At 57.1% G+C, this 13185-nt stretch overlaps 1 protein-coding gene across 3 annotated transcripts in view; it reads left to right on the top strand.

The window, feature by feature from the left end:
• The first annotated feature begins 3847 nt into the window (after nt 1-3847).
• SEMA6B (semaphorin 6B) overlaps nt 3848-13185 on the top strand; it is an 88354-nt gene continuing 79016 nt past the window's right edge. Inside the window, exon 1 of one of the 3 annotated variants that reach the window (XM_073324601.1) lies at nt 3848-4447. In XM_073324601.1, coding sequence (XP_073180702.1) covers nt 4182-4447 — 266 coding nt within the window. In that variant the 5' untranslated portion in view covers nt 3848-4181. The remainder of the gene's footprint in view (nt 4448-13185) is intronic. The other 2 variants (XM_073324600.1, XM_073324602.1) reach the window with 2 other exon arrangements.

Raw genomic sequence — 13185 nt, 5'->3', positions numbered from 1 at the left:
CTTGCAGAGAAATCCCACATCTAAAGATTGGACGGCCACATGAATAAAGTTTCCCCCCTTATCTTCTACAGGGGTAAGGAGTTCAATCTATTGGCCACCAGTTGGAGACAGATTAAACTACTAGATACTAACAATATCTAGCATTGTTCAAATGCTTTATATGTTCAAAGCCCTGTACAGATATGAACTAATTAATCTACCCAACACGCTTGGGCCTGGGAAGCATTATCATCAGCTATTCGATGAGCTTCTGGACAAGACTTCGTGGGGTATAGTTGTCCTCAAATATATGGGGTCAAATCCCATTGGCTGCATGAACTGGGCCTATTGAGTAGATATTGTTCCACTCTGGTTATTCCAGGCCTCCTACAGACTGTGGGGAAGCCCAGAGATCTCCGTGGAATTGGCCGTGACTCACCTACTAGTCACTGGCTGACGTCTGTACAAACTGTTTCTGAGTTTGCAAATCAGCAGCGACATTTACATTTGGTCGTATGCTTTCAGCTAGCGTGAGCTCCATAGCCAGGGTCTGCAAGCAGGTGAATAAATAGATGGAATAGATCCAGGACCAAGAGGTAATATTACAGGCAGTGCAGGTAATGCCACCTATAGTTAAGGTCGCCCATCATTTGCCATGATAAGATCCTGTTTTTAGTTGCTTACAGCTTTGCTAAACTTTAACTGGTCAGGCTGAAATTTTCCATGGCCAGTGTCTGCCTTAGACTGATGGATTGATTGATTTTTGGAACGCTTCAGCTAAAACAGGCCAGCTATTGCTAAAAAGGAGGTTAGGGGGGAAATACCTTGTTTTCCCATTATTAAAAAAAAATTCTTCCAATTATTTCATGAGATGCTCAAGCACCTCTATGCTTTGGAGCGGGGATGGGAAATTTGGCAGGGAGCTCACCTTTTGCTATCCCCATGAAAATCCACCCAGATCTGGCCCAGTTAGAAGAGTCTCTGTTTGCACATGCTCAGAGAGTTAGAGTCAGGCAGCTAAATGCTCCGAGGAGTCCGTCTACAATGAGTGTGCTCCGTCCCCACCCAGCTCTTCCAGGCATGCGCCATCCCTGCAGGGTGGCTGACTGTGCTCCATCCTCAGCGTGGCAGGAGCTGAGCCGGACTCTCCCTGCAATGACTTCCAGAGGCTGCCGTGGCATCGCATTCAGGCACGGACCATGGGACGCCGTCTCTCCTGTGCACTCAGTGGCCCAGCCCCACCCTGGCACATGGAACCCAGGGAGTGGTGCAGGGGAGGAGAGGAGGAATCTGCCTGACTCAAAGGCAGAGGGGTGAGGAACCGGGGGCTGGGGGAGAGATGCAGGGCAGAGGGACGGGGCAGAAGCAGGGAACAGGAGCGGAGGGGGACAGAAGACCCAAAGTGGGAATAGGCTCAAGAAGGGGCTAGGGATAGTCATGATAGGAGAAGGGCCTGAACTGAGGAGGGAACATGGGTGGGAACAGAAAGGGGAGGCAGGCAGGTGTCAGGGGAGGAATAGCAGCAGGAGGGGACAGGAGTGGGGGAAGGGGTGGATAGGAGCAGAAGGGGATTTGGAGGAAATGGGACAGAAGGGTCTGTAAGCACCAAAGCACACTCCTCTATAGAACATGGAATGAACCCAGGAATCCTGAGTGTCAACATTCCTCTGCTGTCAGCAAATAGCGGGGAAGCCCACTAGCAAAGTGTGTCTCATCTTTCTCTTCTGCACAGAATCGAGCACTCCAGAGTTAGGAAATACCAGAATTCGGGTTGTCCATGCAACCTTAATTCAGCCTTCTTGTGCATTTACCAGGCCGTTATGATACAGTCCTTAATTACATGATCGCCAGTGATTTTTCCCACAGGCCCCCTGCCTCAGCCAGTGTATGGGCTGGACCTGCTCTGGGGATGACTCGGGGCTGTCCACCGAAGCTGCCTCTTGGAGCCCTGCGTCGTTTTTGCAGAAGTTGGGAAGTGTGCAATGAATGAGGTGGGGGACTGCGGGAAGGGAAAAGGATTCCTGGCTAAGAAGGCAGTGGAATGCCGTCCTGGACAACCGGGTTCCATCCCTGCCTCTGCCACGGAGTTCCTGGATGGTGCTGGGCAAGTCACTTAAAGCAAACTTTTCACAGCAGCCATTTTCTGGGTACCCAACCTGAGACACCTTGGGTCTGCCTTGCAGAAGTGCTGAGTACTCACAGCTGCCACTGAGGTCAACGGGCACCGTGCTCTGAATAATGAAGAGCTACACAATGTTTTGCAAAAGATCCTACACTTGTCAAACTGGGCCTCCAACCTTCCTTGGCATTTTTGGCTCTAATGGCTCAGTTTCCCATGTGTGAAATGGGGATAATACTGTGACCTCACCACCCCAGGGTGTCACACCAATAAATTCATTCATGTCTGTAACGGACTAAGATCCTCCAATGAGAGCAGCATGGAAAAGTCCACGGGGAAATTTAATAATTCTGTATTCAGTTCAGGGCTTGGCTGCTGGGCAGTGAATAATGCCTGGGGCCATGCACTGAAGCATGAGGATAAAAAGGAATATTGAAGAGAGACCCATTCAGTGAGCACCGTCCATCCTGAGCACTGAACGAGGCAGGGGGCTGGGGGAAAATAGACAGTAGGTGTAAGTAAAGACTGGATCACAATGCATGTGCCCGAGACAGCTGAGTTAAGGATGCAAAAGCTACCTTGATCCTGGCACTTCCTAACATTTGAGTGCTTGATTTTGCAACCTTCACATCCTTTGCATGTGGTTTGCTGTATGAAATAGCCATGTGCGTTCCATAATAAAGACGGGCCGTAAGGGATCGTCTATTCTGTGTTTCTGCAGTGCCTAGCACAGGGGTTCTCAAACTGGGGGTCGGGACCCCTGAGGGGGTTGCGAGGTTATTACATGGGGGGGGTGGCGAGTTGTCAGCCTCCACCCCAAACCCTGCTTTGCCTCCAGCATTAATAATAGTGTTAAATATATAAAAAAACGTGTTTTTAATTTATGGGGGGGTCACACTCAGTGGCTTGCTATGTGACAGGGGTCACCAGTACAAAAGTTTGAGAACCTCTGGGGGCCTGGGGCACGACTGGTGCTGCTCGGGGCTGCGGTAATACAAACAATAATAATACCCGGATTGCCAGCCTGGGATCAGCTCCCAGCTGTGCCGGGTGAGCAGGGCTGTAGGAAGGCAGTCTGGGGCCCTGGGCATGTGGCATCCCCAGAGCCCTACCTAAAGATCATGGCCTGGCCCCTACTTAGGGGGACAGCAGGTTTGTCTGTCTTGTCTGAGATTTGGGGCAAGAAATGGCTCGTGCTGTGTGTTTGTACAGCGCCTGGCGTCACCTTGGTCAGGACCTCTTGGCGCCACTCCCGTACCAATCATAAATCAAATACTACCATCTCATAACTAGCTCCAATGTAGACACAGTGCCCCGTCTGGCTACCACAAAGACCTAGGAGGAGTACCGAGGGCTGCGATTGTGTCCCCATTGTGCATACAGAGTCGGAGGCGGCCCCTGCCCCGAAGAGCTTACAGTCCAGGGGGCGGGGATGGGCAAAGAAAGAGTGCTCCTGATGCTGCAGATGGGGGAAACTGAGGCACGGAGCGGGGCAGTGGCTTGGCCAAGGTGGGCTGGGCTGGCAAGTGGAGACCTCGCCTCTGTGGCCTCAAACCAACCCACCCCTGGGCTGGCCAGGAACGAGCCTCCCCCTGGCAACCGGCCTTCAAATCCTCCCCCCGCCCGCTCGGAGCCTCTCCCCCCCCCCCCCCCCCACGCCAAGCGGGTCCCCCTCGCGATCCGGCTCCTGCCGGAAGCGCCGGAATCCAGCCCTGCTCTTGCCGGGAGCCCGGCGGGCTGGGTGCAGGCTGGAGCTGCGGCGGAGGGGAGATGCAGCCTGCAATGTGCGCGCTCCTGATAACGCAGGAGACGGAGCCAGCAGATAGAGCCAGCGCCTGGAGAGAGGGGGGACGAGACCCGCTCTCCGCCCCCCGCTAGCCCTCCCCCCCCCAGCAGGCTGACAAAGGCAGCAGGGAGGGGAGGGGAGGGGTGGGGTGGGGGGGAGGTAGCAGGAGCCCTCCTCCGTCCAGCGAGCTATAGCCCCCCCCCCTCGCAGGAGCCCCTGGCTGCAGCTGTTCCCAGCCCCCCAGCGCTGTTCCCCTGCCCGGGGGGGGGTGCTGGAGAAGAAGCTGCCGGGGTTTGCATGCACACAGCTGGTGGGGAGCTGCATTGCACCGGGGGGGGGATCTGTCAGGGGGGACCCTCCCCGTCCCTCCCCGCCTGCCTGGTGTGTGTCTCTGCGCCCTGGCTCCGGAGCTGGGTGCGTGGCCAGGATGCCAGGCGGGTGCGAGGCAGGGACAGGTGTGAGGGGGAGAAGGAGGAGCGCCGCCCCTTAAAGGAAAGAGCCGCTCGGAGTTGCACGCTGCAGACAGCCCCAGCCTGGCTCCCGGGGAGCCGCCGGCACGGTAGGTGAGGGCGCCGGGCGCTGCCGGGGAGCGGGGGGCTTTGCCTCGGCCGGGGGGGGCTTTTCCCCTGGGAGCCCTGCAAACTTTGCGGCTCTCGGCCGGCGATCGTCCGCTTGTGGGGGGCTGGGGGAGCAGCCCAGGGCAGGGGGGGCGTGGTGGTGGTGCGGGGGGGCGGTGTCGATTTCAGTCGTGGGGGGGGGTTATCCCCTGCCAGGGCAGCAACGTGCCTTTGTGTAGTCGGTGAGCAGCCCCTGCCTTCCCCATCCGAGCCGGGGAGCGGGGGGGGGGGACACACAGAAGAGCCTGCAGCGAGCTTTTGTTACGGGCTCCAATGCCGAAGGGAACCTTGAAGGGTCACTGGCTCTACCCCCCCTCCCGGGGAGCTGGCATTTCCCAGCAGCTGGTGGGTACCGCCGGGGGGGGTCTGTTACAAAGGGGGAGGGGCAGGAGCGGCGAGGACCCCCCCCCCAGCCGGAGTTGTTCTACAGGGGGCTGGATGAGGGGCAAGGTGAACGAGGTAGCCGAGTGGCTGCCTGGGTTTGTTTTGTCCAGCCCCAAGCCCCTTGGTAACCGCCTGGGGGGCGAGGGGGCAGGACGGGACCTGCCCTTCACCTGGGGTGCAGCCCCCACTGTCAGGCAGAACCTGTCTGGGGTGGAGCAGGGCGCAGACCCCGCCTGGGGACCGGGCACAGGGAGCTGAACCGCCCAGAATCCAGCACACGGGTGGGCTGGGGAGGGCTGCCGGGGGCCCTGGCATAGAGACGGGGTGGGGCAGAAAGGGTGACACTGACCCCTCCCCGGGGAGCAGTGCGAGGATCTGAGGTTTGCCACGGCTGGAAAGGTTGGCCTTGCCCTCGGATGAGGGGCGGAGGCTGGGGAACGGAGCCTTCCCCCCCATGTGGGTTCCCTCTGCCTCCGGGTGCTGGGTGGCCTCTGGACCCTGCAGCTGCAGGGAAGGTGTCTGCCGGGCTGTGGGTCCTGGTTTATGACATTTCTGCTTGAGGAATAAGGTTATTGGCAGGAAAGGAGAAAACAGCAGGGCACCAGGGGAGTTTAATACTTTTAAATGCGGGGGCTGGGCCCTGCGATTTCCAGGGGTGGGGGTTCAGCAGTGGGGAGCCCGGCTCGAGAGAGAGCCCTGCTAGACGTCACTCCACTAGGCACTTCATGGTTCCATGCTGGGCATCAACCACCCTCACCCGGTCCTGTGAAACCCCTGTTCCCCTGACGCTGGTCACACTAAAGATAGCCCACCTGTGTTCCTGCTCCTATCGGGGGGCCCATCCTGCAGAGTGCTGGATAAGGGCTCTGAGAGACGAAGGTGCTCAGCGCAGGATCGGGCCCCCCGAGATCCTCCTGGCTGGTTTCCAGTTGGCCTGACGTCTGTGCTAATGTTGAGCCCCTCCTGTTTTCTGCTTTGGGGACAGTCACTGCCAAGGGTGGGGGACAGGGGCAGGGACCTGGGTGCCGCCTGGCATGTGGCTGAGGACAGGGCTTTGCCTGCTAAGCACCTGGGGCAGTATCCCAGCTCCCTGTGCAGAGACTGCCTGCCTCCCCCTTCCCTAAACGCGCACCCAGCCTCCCACATCATGTGGGATCTATAGAGACACAGCCATGGAATCTGGAGCCACCCCGGGCATCGGAGCGGCAGGGCCTATCAGTGCATCCACTCTCCTGTCTGGGGCTCGCAGGGAGCACGTCGGCTCTGCCTCGCAGACAAGGCTCTCCCATCTCCCTTTCAGTCTCCCAGGGAGCAGGAGCGGTTGGCTTGGGGATGGGAAAGTGGGGCGGGCTGTCCGGTGCTCCATGCCAGTGCCCTGAGCCCATCGTAGCAGCGGGAAGTGGAATCTGGCCTGGAGCAAGAAGGTGATTGCTCATCTCTGTGCAGGTTCGTTAGCACTTGGGATCTCCGGAGTGCCGTACAGCCCGGAGCGTGCCGGGAGGCAGCATGGCCCAGTGGGTCAGTGCAGCACCCCGAATGGGGAAGTGGGGGGACCTAGGTTCTGTTCCCAGCTCTGTCATTGTTCTCTCTGCATGACTGTGGCCCTGTCATGTCCCTTCTCTGCACCTCAGTCTGCTTGTCTGTAGAATGGGGCTGTTGGTATAATGAGAGCGTCTAGGGGTCTCTGCTGAGATCAGGCCCTTCTTGTGCTAGGTTCTGTACAGACACAGTCCCTGAACCTGTGAGTGTACAGTCTAAATGGACAAGGGCAGGAGGGGAAACTGAGGCACAGGACGACTGCCCAAGGTCACAGAGCCGAGAGCCCAGGTCTCCTGAGCCATCACCCCATGGGCTGTCCACTAGCTCACACTGCCTCACTTTACCTAGCTGCTAACGATACCAAAGCCCCTTGAGATTGCTCCTCCAGAGGCCCTTTTCGTCCAGCAAAGTGTTATTAACGGATGATGAATAACAGTGCTGGGCAAGGACGCTGTCCGGGTGAAAATTCCATCAGAACAAAACTTTTCTGATCTGCGTCACTGGTAAGAGTTCTGCCGAGAGATTGGGAGAGGACATCATACAAGCAAATACAGGCCTGGCTTTGGTGCTGGCCTGTCCCCTTTTCCAAGGTCTTCACTTAGTTTCACTTTCTGGGCCAGACCCTTCGGCTGCTGGAGATGGAGTGAAACGGGTGCTCTGCTGGCTGTTGAGAGCTCACGCTGTAGCCTGCCCCGTGAATAATAATGAATAATCTTAACCCATTGTCCATTTCACCTCTGGTTCCTGTCCTGTGGCGTTGGGAGTTGCCCGTGCTGTAAGGGGAACGCAGGGCTCCAAGATTCAGTCTTCATTGGTACGATCATCGGAATAAATAGTGTTTAATGCTAATAAAATCGGTGCCGTCTAAATCTCTTTCACGCACCCCTCAGCCCCATCATCTAGTATTTTGAACCTAAATGTAGGGCATGGACTACATGACGCTAGGGGGCAGATTTTCAACTGCATAGCACCCAGTTGCTGCCATGATGCCGGCACTATCCGTTTAAAGGATAAGCATGGGCCCTTCACCTGCAGCTGGTGCAATTGGGGGTGGAGGGTGGGTCTTGAGAACATTGGTGTGCTTGTTTTTTCTTTTGTGCTTTTAATTTGAAATCGGGCAGGGTTGTGTTTGTGAATGAGGGGCCCAGTCCTGCCAGGTGCAGAGCACTGTCCGGCCCCGTTGAAGTCAGCGAGGGTGCTCAGCAGCTGCCCGCCGGATCAGGCCTTCCTATGGAGCGTGTACTGTGCGGGGGTGCGGGGGGGAGGCAGGCTGCCCCTTTGCTGAGTGATGCAGGGCTGTGTGGATGTAACATGGATGCAGTTGTCCTCCTTTGTGGAGGGACGCTGGCCCACAGCCTGCCCCCGAATTTCGCTCCATTCTGATGGGTGGGATGCCATCCCCCTGGAATAGCCAAACCCAGGGCTCTGCCAGTGGTCGATCGATCAAGGGGTCAGAGCCAGGGGGCTCCCAAGTTGTCTTAGCTGCCGCTCCGGATTCTTTTGCAGCGTGCAGGTGGCGTCTGGGCGGTGGCGAGTCATGTGCTGGAGGGCGGGAGGGCTGTGCCGTGGGGTAGCAGCACCATGGGGAAGGCTGCCTCATAAGAGAGAAGATGGGGGGGGGGGGGCAGGAGACTATGGAAAGGAGGAAATAGAGGGGAATATTTCGGGGGGCATCGTGAGGTAGGGGGCAGTATTCATTGGGTTGCTATGGAGAGGGGGAGAACTGGCGGTGTTTATAGGGGTTTGGGGCTGGGAAAAGATGGGGGTGGTGGGGGAAGGAGGGATGGACTCCCCTTCCCTGCCCCGCCCCTGCAAAGGCAGCACTTTACTGAAGGCAGCTGGGAAACTTTGCCCTGGCTCCGCGCGCCGAGGGTACCAGCTCCCAGCTGAGCAGGTGGTTTCAAGCTTGTATGCTGTGACCACAGTCACCGCAGACCCTGCCTCGGGTGGTGCCGCTGGGCTTTGTGCCGTTCTGTGACCAGGATCTCGCCCGGGTTCGGGGTCAGTGGCTTTTGGGGAGCGGGTCGTTGCAGGGTTCGTAGCCTGCTGCGGTTTGGGCCGATCCTTAACGGCAATGTTTGCAGACCGGCTGCACGGGTTGTTTTATCCCTGCAGCTTTGCTGGCTGTTTGGAAAGGTCACCGTGTGTGTGTGTGTGTGTGTTTTATGGCGTTTTCAGACCCATTTTTCACCCGCTCTGGCCATAAAGAAGCTGGCCGCTTTGCGGGAACCCAGCCTCGAGTGCGCCATTCCCACCTAGACCCAACCCCGCTGGCTTATGGACGCTGCTTCTGAGCCAGACTAACCGGGCTGAGCAGGCTGCTGACCTGGGTCGCTCTCGAACTCCGTTTCCTACTGTTGGGCAGGAGGATTGAACTCCCCTGCCGGCCATCGGCAGCGCCCGGGGGTCACTAGTGATCAACACTTGCCTCCTGCTTCCGCCTTCACCCTGAGGCTGTCGGTCCTTGGGGAAGGGAGGGCTCGAGGAGAGAGCTTGTGACCTTGTCGCTGGGCAGCACAGGGCCCTTTGTTACTGACTGCAACCGGCTGCCATAAGCAAACCTCCAGTGAGACTCTGTCGCCCTCTAGAGGTGGCTTGGACAATCCAGGATCGCCCTGGGGGCCGTGGCAGTTGAGGTCACTGAAAAGGAGCAAGATCTTGCTTGGAGGGGCTGTCCCCTGCAGCTAGCATGGGGAGTATTTTATTAATGAAGTATCGAAGATCTCTGCCCACCTTCCTGTTTGGCCACTTTGTTCCTTCTGTGGCTCTGGCCTTTGCGTGAGTGGTGCGCAGAAGGGGGCCGGAGGGGTGGGGAGGGGCTCTTTAGTATGCGGTGTTGCAAGAGTTGGCAGGCTTCTCGGCCAGACGTGATCTACTTGGAAAGGGAGCTTGGGGATCTGATGCTGAGGCTTTCCTTCCAAGGGGGATGGGGGGGGTGGGGCTGGTTTCTCGGAGAAACCCGAGAAACTTCCCAGCGTTCCGCTTGGAGGCTGTTGAATTTTGCTGCACACATCTACCCTCCTGGCACGTGCCCCTCTGGTCTGTCTCTGTTCACCCCCTCTGACTCTGTCACTCTTGCAGCCCCATACCTGCCCCTCGGTCTAATCTAGCATGTGTCTGTCTCCCATATCGATTGCCCGCTCACTCGTGGCTGGCCCTGCATGGATGAGCTGGAGGGGGGAGGCATTCAGCTACTCCAGCGTCGATCACCTCTCCTTGGGAGGCAAAGGGGGTGCGTGGAGCCCCTTTGTCCCCAGGGCACCTGCTCAGGAGGTCACTGTAAATCTGGCCACACGGGCTGGGGAGCACAAAGGGGGGAGACCTGCTGATGCTGCCCCCAGCACTCGCTGGCCTGGAGAGGTCCTAGTTTCACCCCACTTTGTTTAGGGGAGTGGGTGGAGGACCCAGGGGAACTTGTTTTTGAAAGGACAACCGGATCGACTGCTCATCGTGCGCCTCCCGAGTGCCCAGGGGAGTGCTGCACAAGCTCTCTGCTTGGTTGCAGGGCCTGATCCTGCAAGCCAGGGCCTCCCTGAAGCAACTGGGTCAATCTGGGGGAGGAAGGGCTGCTCCCATGAGCCAGGGGGAAGCTCTCATTTGCTCCAGGTATTTTCAAGGCCTGGCTGTTAAACTCCAAGAAGCGGTTTATTACCCTGGTGCTGCAGCTCCTCTGGCTTGGGATCCGGGTGGAAGCTGCCATGGGCCCGGTTGCCTTGCCCGGAGCCCACAGGAGCTGCATCCTAGAAGCTGGAAAGAGGACTGGTCTTTTCTCCTACACCCACGCTGCCTGGAGCCTGGATCCCATGTCAGCCAGGGAGCCGCTTGTAAATACGTTTTTGTTCCGCCCTGCCGTTCAGATAAACAATGGGAAATTAATGAATTCAAACCCCGAGCAAGTAAACCAGCCCGAAGCCTCACACCTCCCGCAGGCAGGCAATTCAGAAGCAAGGCTGAATGACTCCATGCTTGTGTGCCCTGCTGTAATGCAGGGAAGGGGATGCATGGTGCTTTTCTCTTGGGGCAGGATCTGTGAGTTACTCCTAGCAATGGCCGACAAATTCTTTCCTGGTTGGGGTCGTGGGGAAGGCTGCTCCCACTGCAATCCAGTTTAAGGTGCTGAGGGGTAATTTTATTACTAGTTGTGAATGTTTATCTGATGGGCATGACCAAATTCCCCGATTGTGCAAGGCGCCGTACAGACACAGAAGAGACAATCCCTGCACAATCTAAGGCCCCTGTTCAGGGCAGTGCTTATGCACTCCTGGAATTCCCAGGAGATTGAAATCAATGGGAGAGCATAGATTTTTTCCGGCCAAAAGGGACCATCGTGTGGATCTAGCCCAAGCCGCCTGCGTTCACACCAGCCAGAGAACATCCCCTGGCGATTCCTGCATCAGTCAAAGCCCAGAACTTCGGGCTGAGCTAGAGCTTGTCTTTTGGAAAGCCAAGCAGGGCTGGATCGAAAGGCTGCAAGCGCTGGGGAATCTGCGGCATCCCTAAAGTTATGCTCCTGCTTAAGTGCTGCCCTGCATCAGGGCCTGAAAGGAAACTCTCGAACAATGGGGCCCCGTTGAGGTTAATGGAGCTATGTCCGTTTACGCCAGCCGAGGTGCTGCCCCTCGGAGACTTGTGGGAGCTGTAGTTGCAGGGGGGGCGCCAGCTTTGCCTAGACTGCCGAAGAGCGAATAAAGAATTGCTGCCTTAGTGCTAAATTCTCTGATGTTTCTTGGCTTAATGTTATCAGATGGCCTTGCGGTTTGTGTAATTAATGATACCGGTGTATATAAAATTTGATTTAGCAATCGCTGGATACGGATGCCTATATCTAGGCAGGAGATAGGGACAGAACTAGGTCAGTTAGTGCCTCCTCCACGCCAGGGCAGGACCCCTCCTTTCCCCCCCGCAGTGTATCTTCGAGTCTTTTTTTGAGTCTAGTTTAAGAGGCAAGTTTTGAAACCCACCTCTGCTGTTTGCACGGGCAATTTACGCACCCACTTATCTGCACGGACACGACACTGTGCAACCTGATGGAGCAGCTGTTCATCTGGGCTGTACTCAGGAGATCGGGATCCGGTTCCCAGTTCAGTCGCAGGCCCCCCCGCGTGACGTCAGGCAAGTCCCTGAAGGGAATTCTGTACTCCTGGAAGGCAATGGGAATCTTACCCCTGACTTCCTTTCTCCCACCCTCTGTGTTATCTGTTCGGATTGTAAGCTCTTCAGGGCAGAGGCTGGCTCTTGCTCTGGGCACATGCAGCACCTAGCACAGAGGGGCCCTGAGCTCTGCACACGCTGCTCATAATTGCAACTCTCTGGAGTCTGGCAAGGCAAAAGTAACTCTTCTCCTGGGAGTCTCAGTTTAGTCACACTGCGTCTCCTGCCTCTTCCATAGCATACGGCGTGCATTCGTCAACATAAACACTAGTAAAGAAATGCAGGAATCAAAAAGACTACAGACGCACTGCATGGCTGAGCGAGGATGTTTAACTCGTTCATTTCCTGCCTGGAGAGGCCACCTCCCTGCTCACCCTGCCCCACTGCGTGTGTGCGTTCTGCTTCAGGGACCGATCCCAGCCCTGCTTGCGAATCTTTCCATTGACATAATTATAGTATGTAGTGTCAAGATGGCCCGGCTGAGATCCGGGCCCCAGTGTGCTAGGCTCTGTACACCCACAGCAAGAGCCAGTCCCTGCCCCAAAGTGCACACAGTGTGAGTGGGGGAAACTGAGGCACAGAGCGGGGAAATGACTTGGCCATGGTCACCCAGCAGCTCCATGGCAGAGCCAGGGATAGAATCCAGGTCTCTAGAGGGTTAGCTCTGGGCTCATTCCACTAGCCCATGCTGGTTCTGGTAATGACTTCAGTGGGCTTTGGATCAAGCCTTAACTTTACAGATGCTGCGTGTGCCAGCAGCTCAGCAAATTGTTAATGCAATTTTGGTTCTCTTAGTAAAGGGAGGGGGAGAAGTAGAGTGAACTCCCAGCGGGGCTGGATTGAGCTAACAGGATTTCACTGCCTATTTAATTATAACTTTGTAAAATTAAAAAAGCAAACCAAACCCCCCCTTGTCTCCTTCTGCATGTCTCTGCCTGCCCCTGGGAGCCTGGCAGAGCCTTCGCCTGCTGAAGGGAGGTGGATGCTAACGAGGACACCCCCCCCATTTCTTGGAGAGCTGGTGGCAGCGGTGGGAGCTGGCAAGGGTTCCTGGTGGAGCGCGGCACCCAGGCTGCATGTCCCAGAAGCCCAAGGAGGCTGGGCAGACTCCTTATGGGGGGGCAGGAACTTGGTCGCCGTGACGGATCAGGCGTCTCTTAAGCAGTAGACGCAGGTTGCAGCCAGGGTAGAGGTGCGATGCAGCCCTAGTAGTAGAGATGCCCACCGTACTATCCCTCCTCCAGCCGCTCCATCTCCCCGGCACGTCTCAGCCGCTCTCAGCTTTCAGAGTGTTTTCTTGGGCCTGTGAGTGCGAAGTGTTTCCCAACTGCCTCCTTCTCCCACACAGGCTCCACAGACCCGGGTCTGGCATTTCTCTCCCCAGCGCCGGAGCTAGGATCTCCAGGCTAGTTTAGCCGCTTCTTTGGCAGAACAGCCCGAGTGCAGCTTCAGCTGTGTCCCGCTGGCTGCCTGCAGCCCGAGCAGCTCCTCGAGCCCCGCACGGCTCAGGCCTTGCTCTCAGAGGGCAGACTTGTGCCCAGGTGACCCGGGTCAGGAGGGCATGGGACCCTTCGTGGGTGGGTCACGCTTGCTCTGCAGCCTTGAGCCCT

The sequence above is a fragment of the Lepidochelys kempii genome, chromosome 25, assembly GCF_965140265.1.
Source record: "Lepidochelys kempii isolate rLepKem1 chromosome 25, rLepKem1.hap2, whole genome shotgun sequence".
NCBI classification, from domain to species: Eukaryota; Metazoa; Chordata; order Testudines; family Cheloniidae; genus Lepidochelys; species Lepidochelys kempii.
This window is presented reverse-complemented; position numbering and strand designations above follow the sequence as displayed.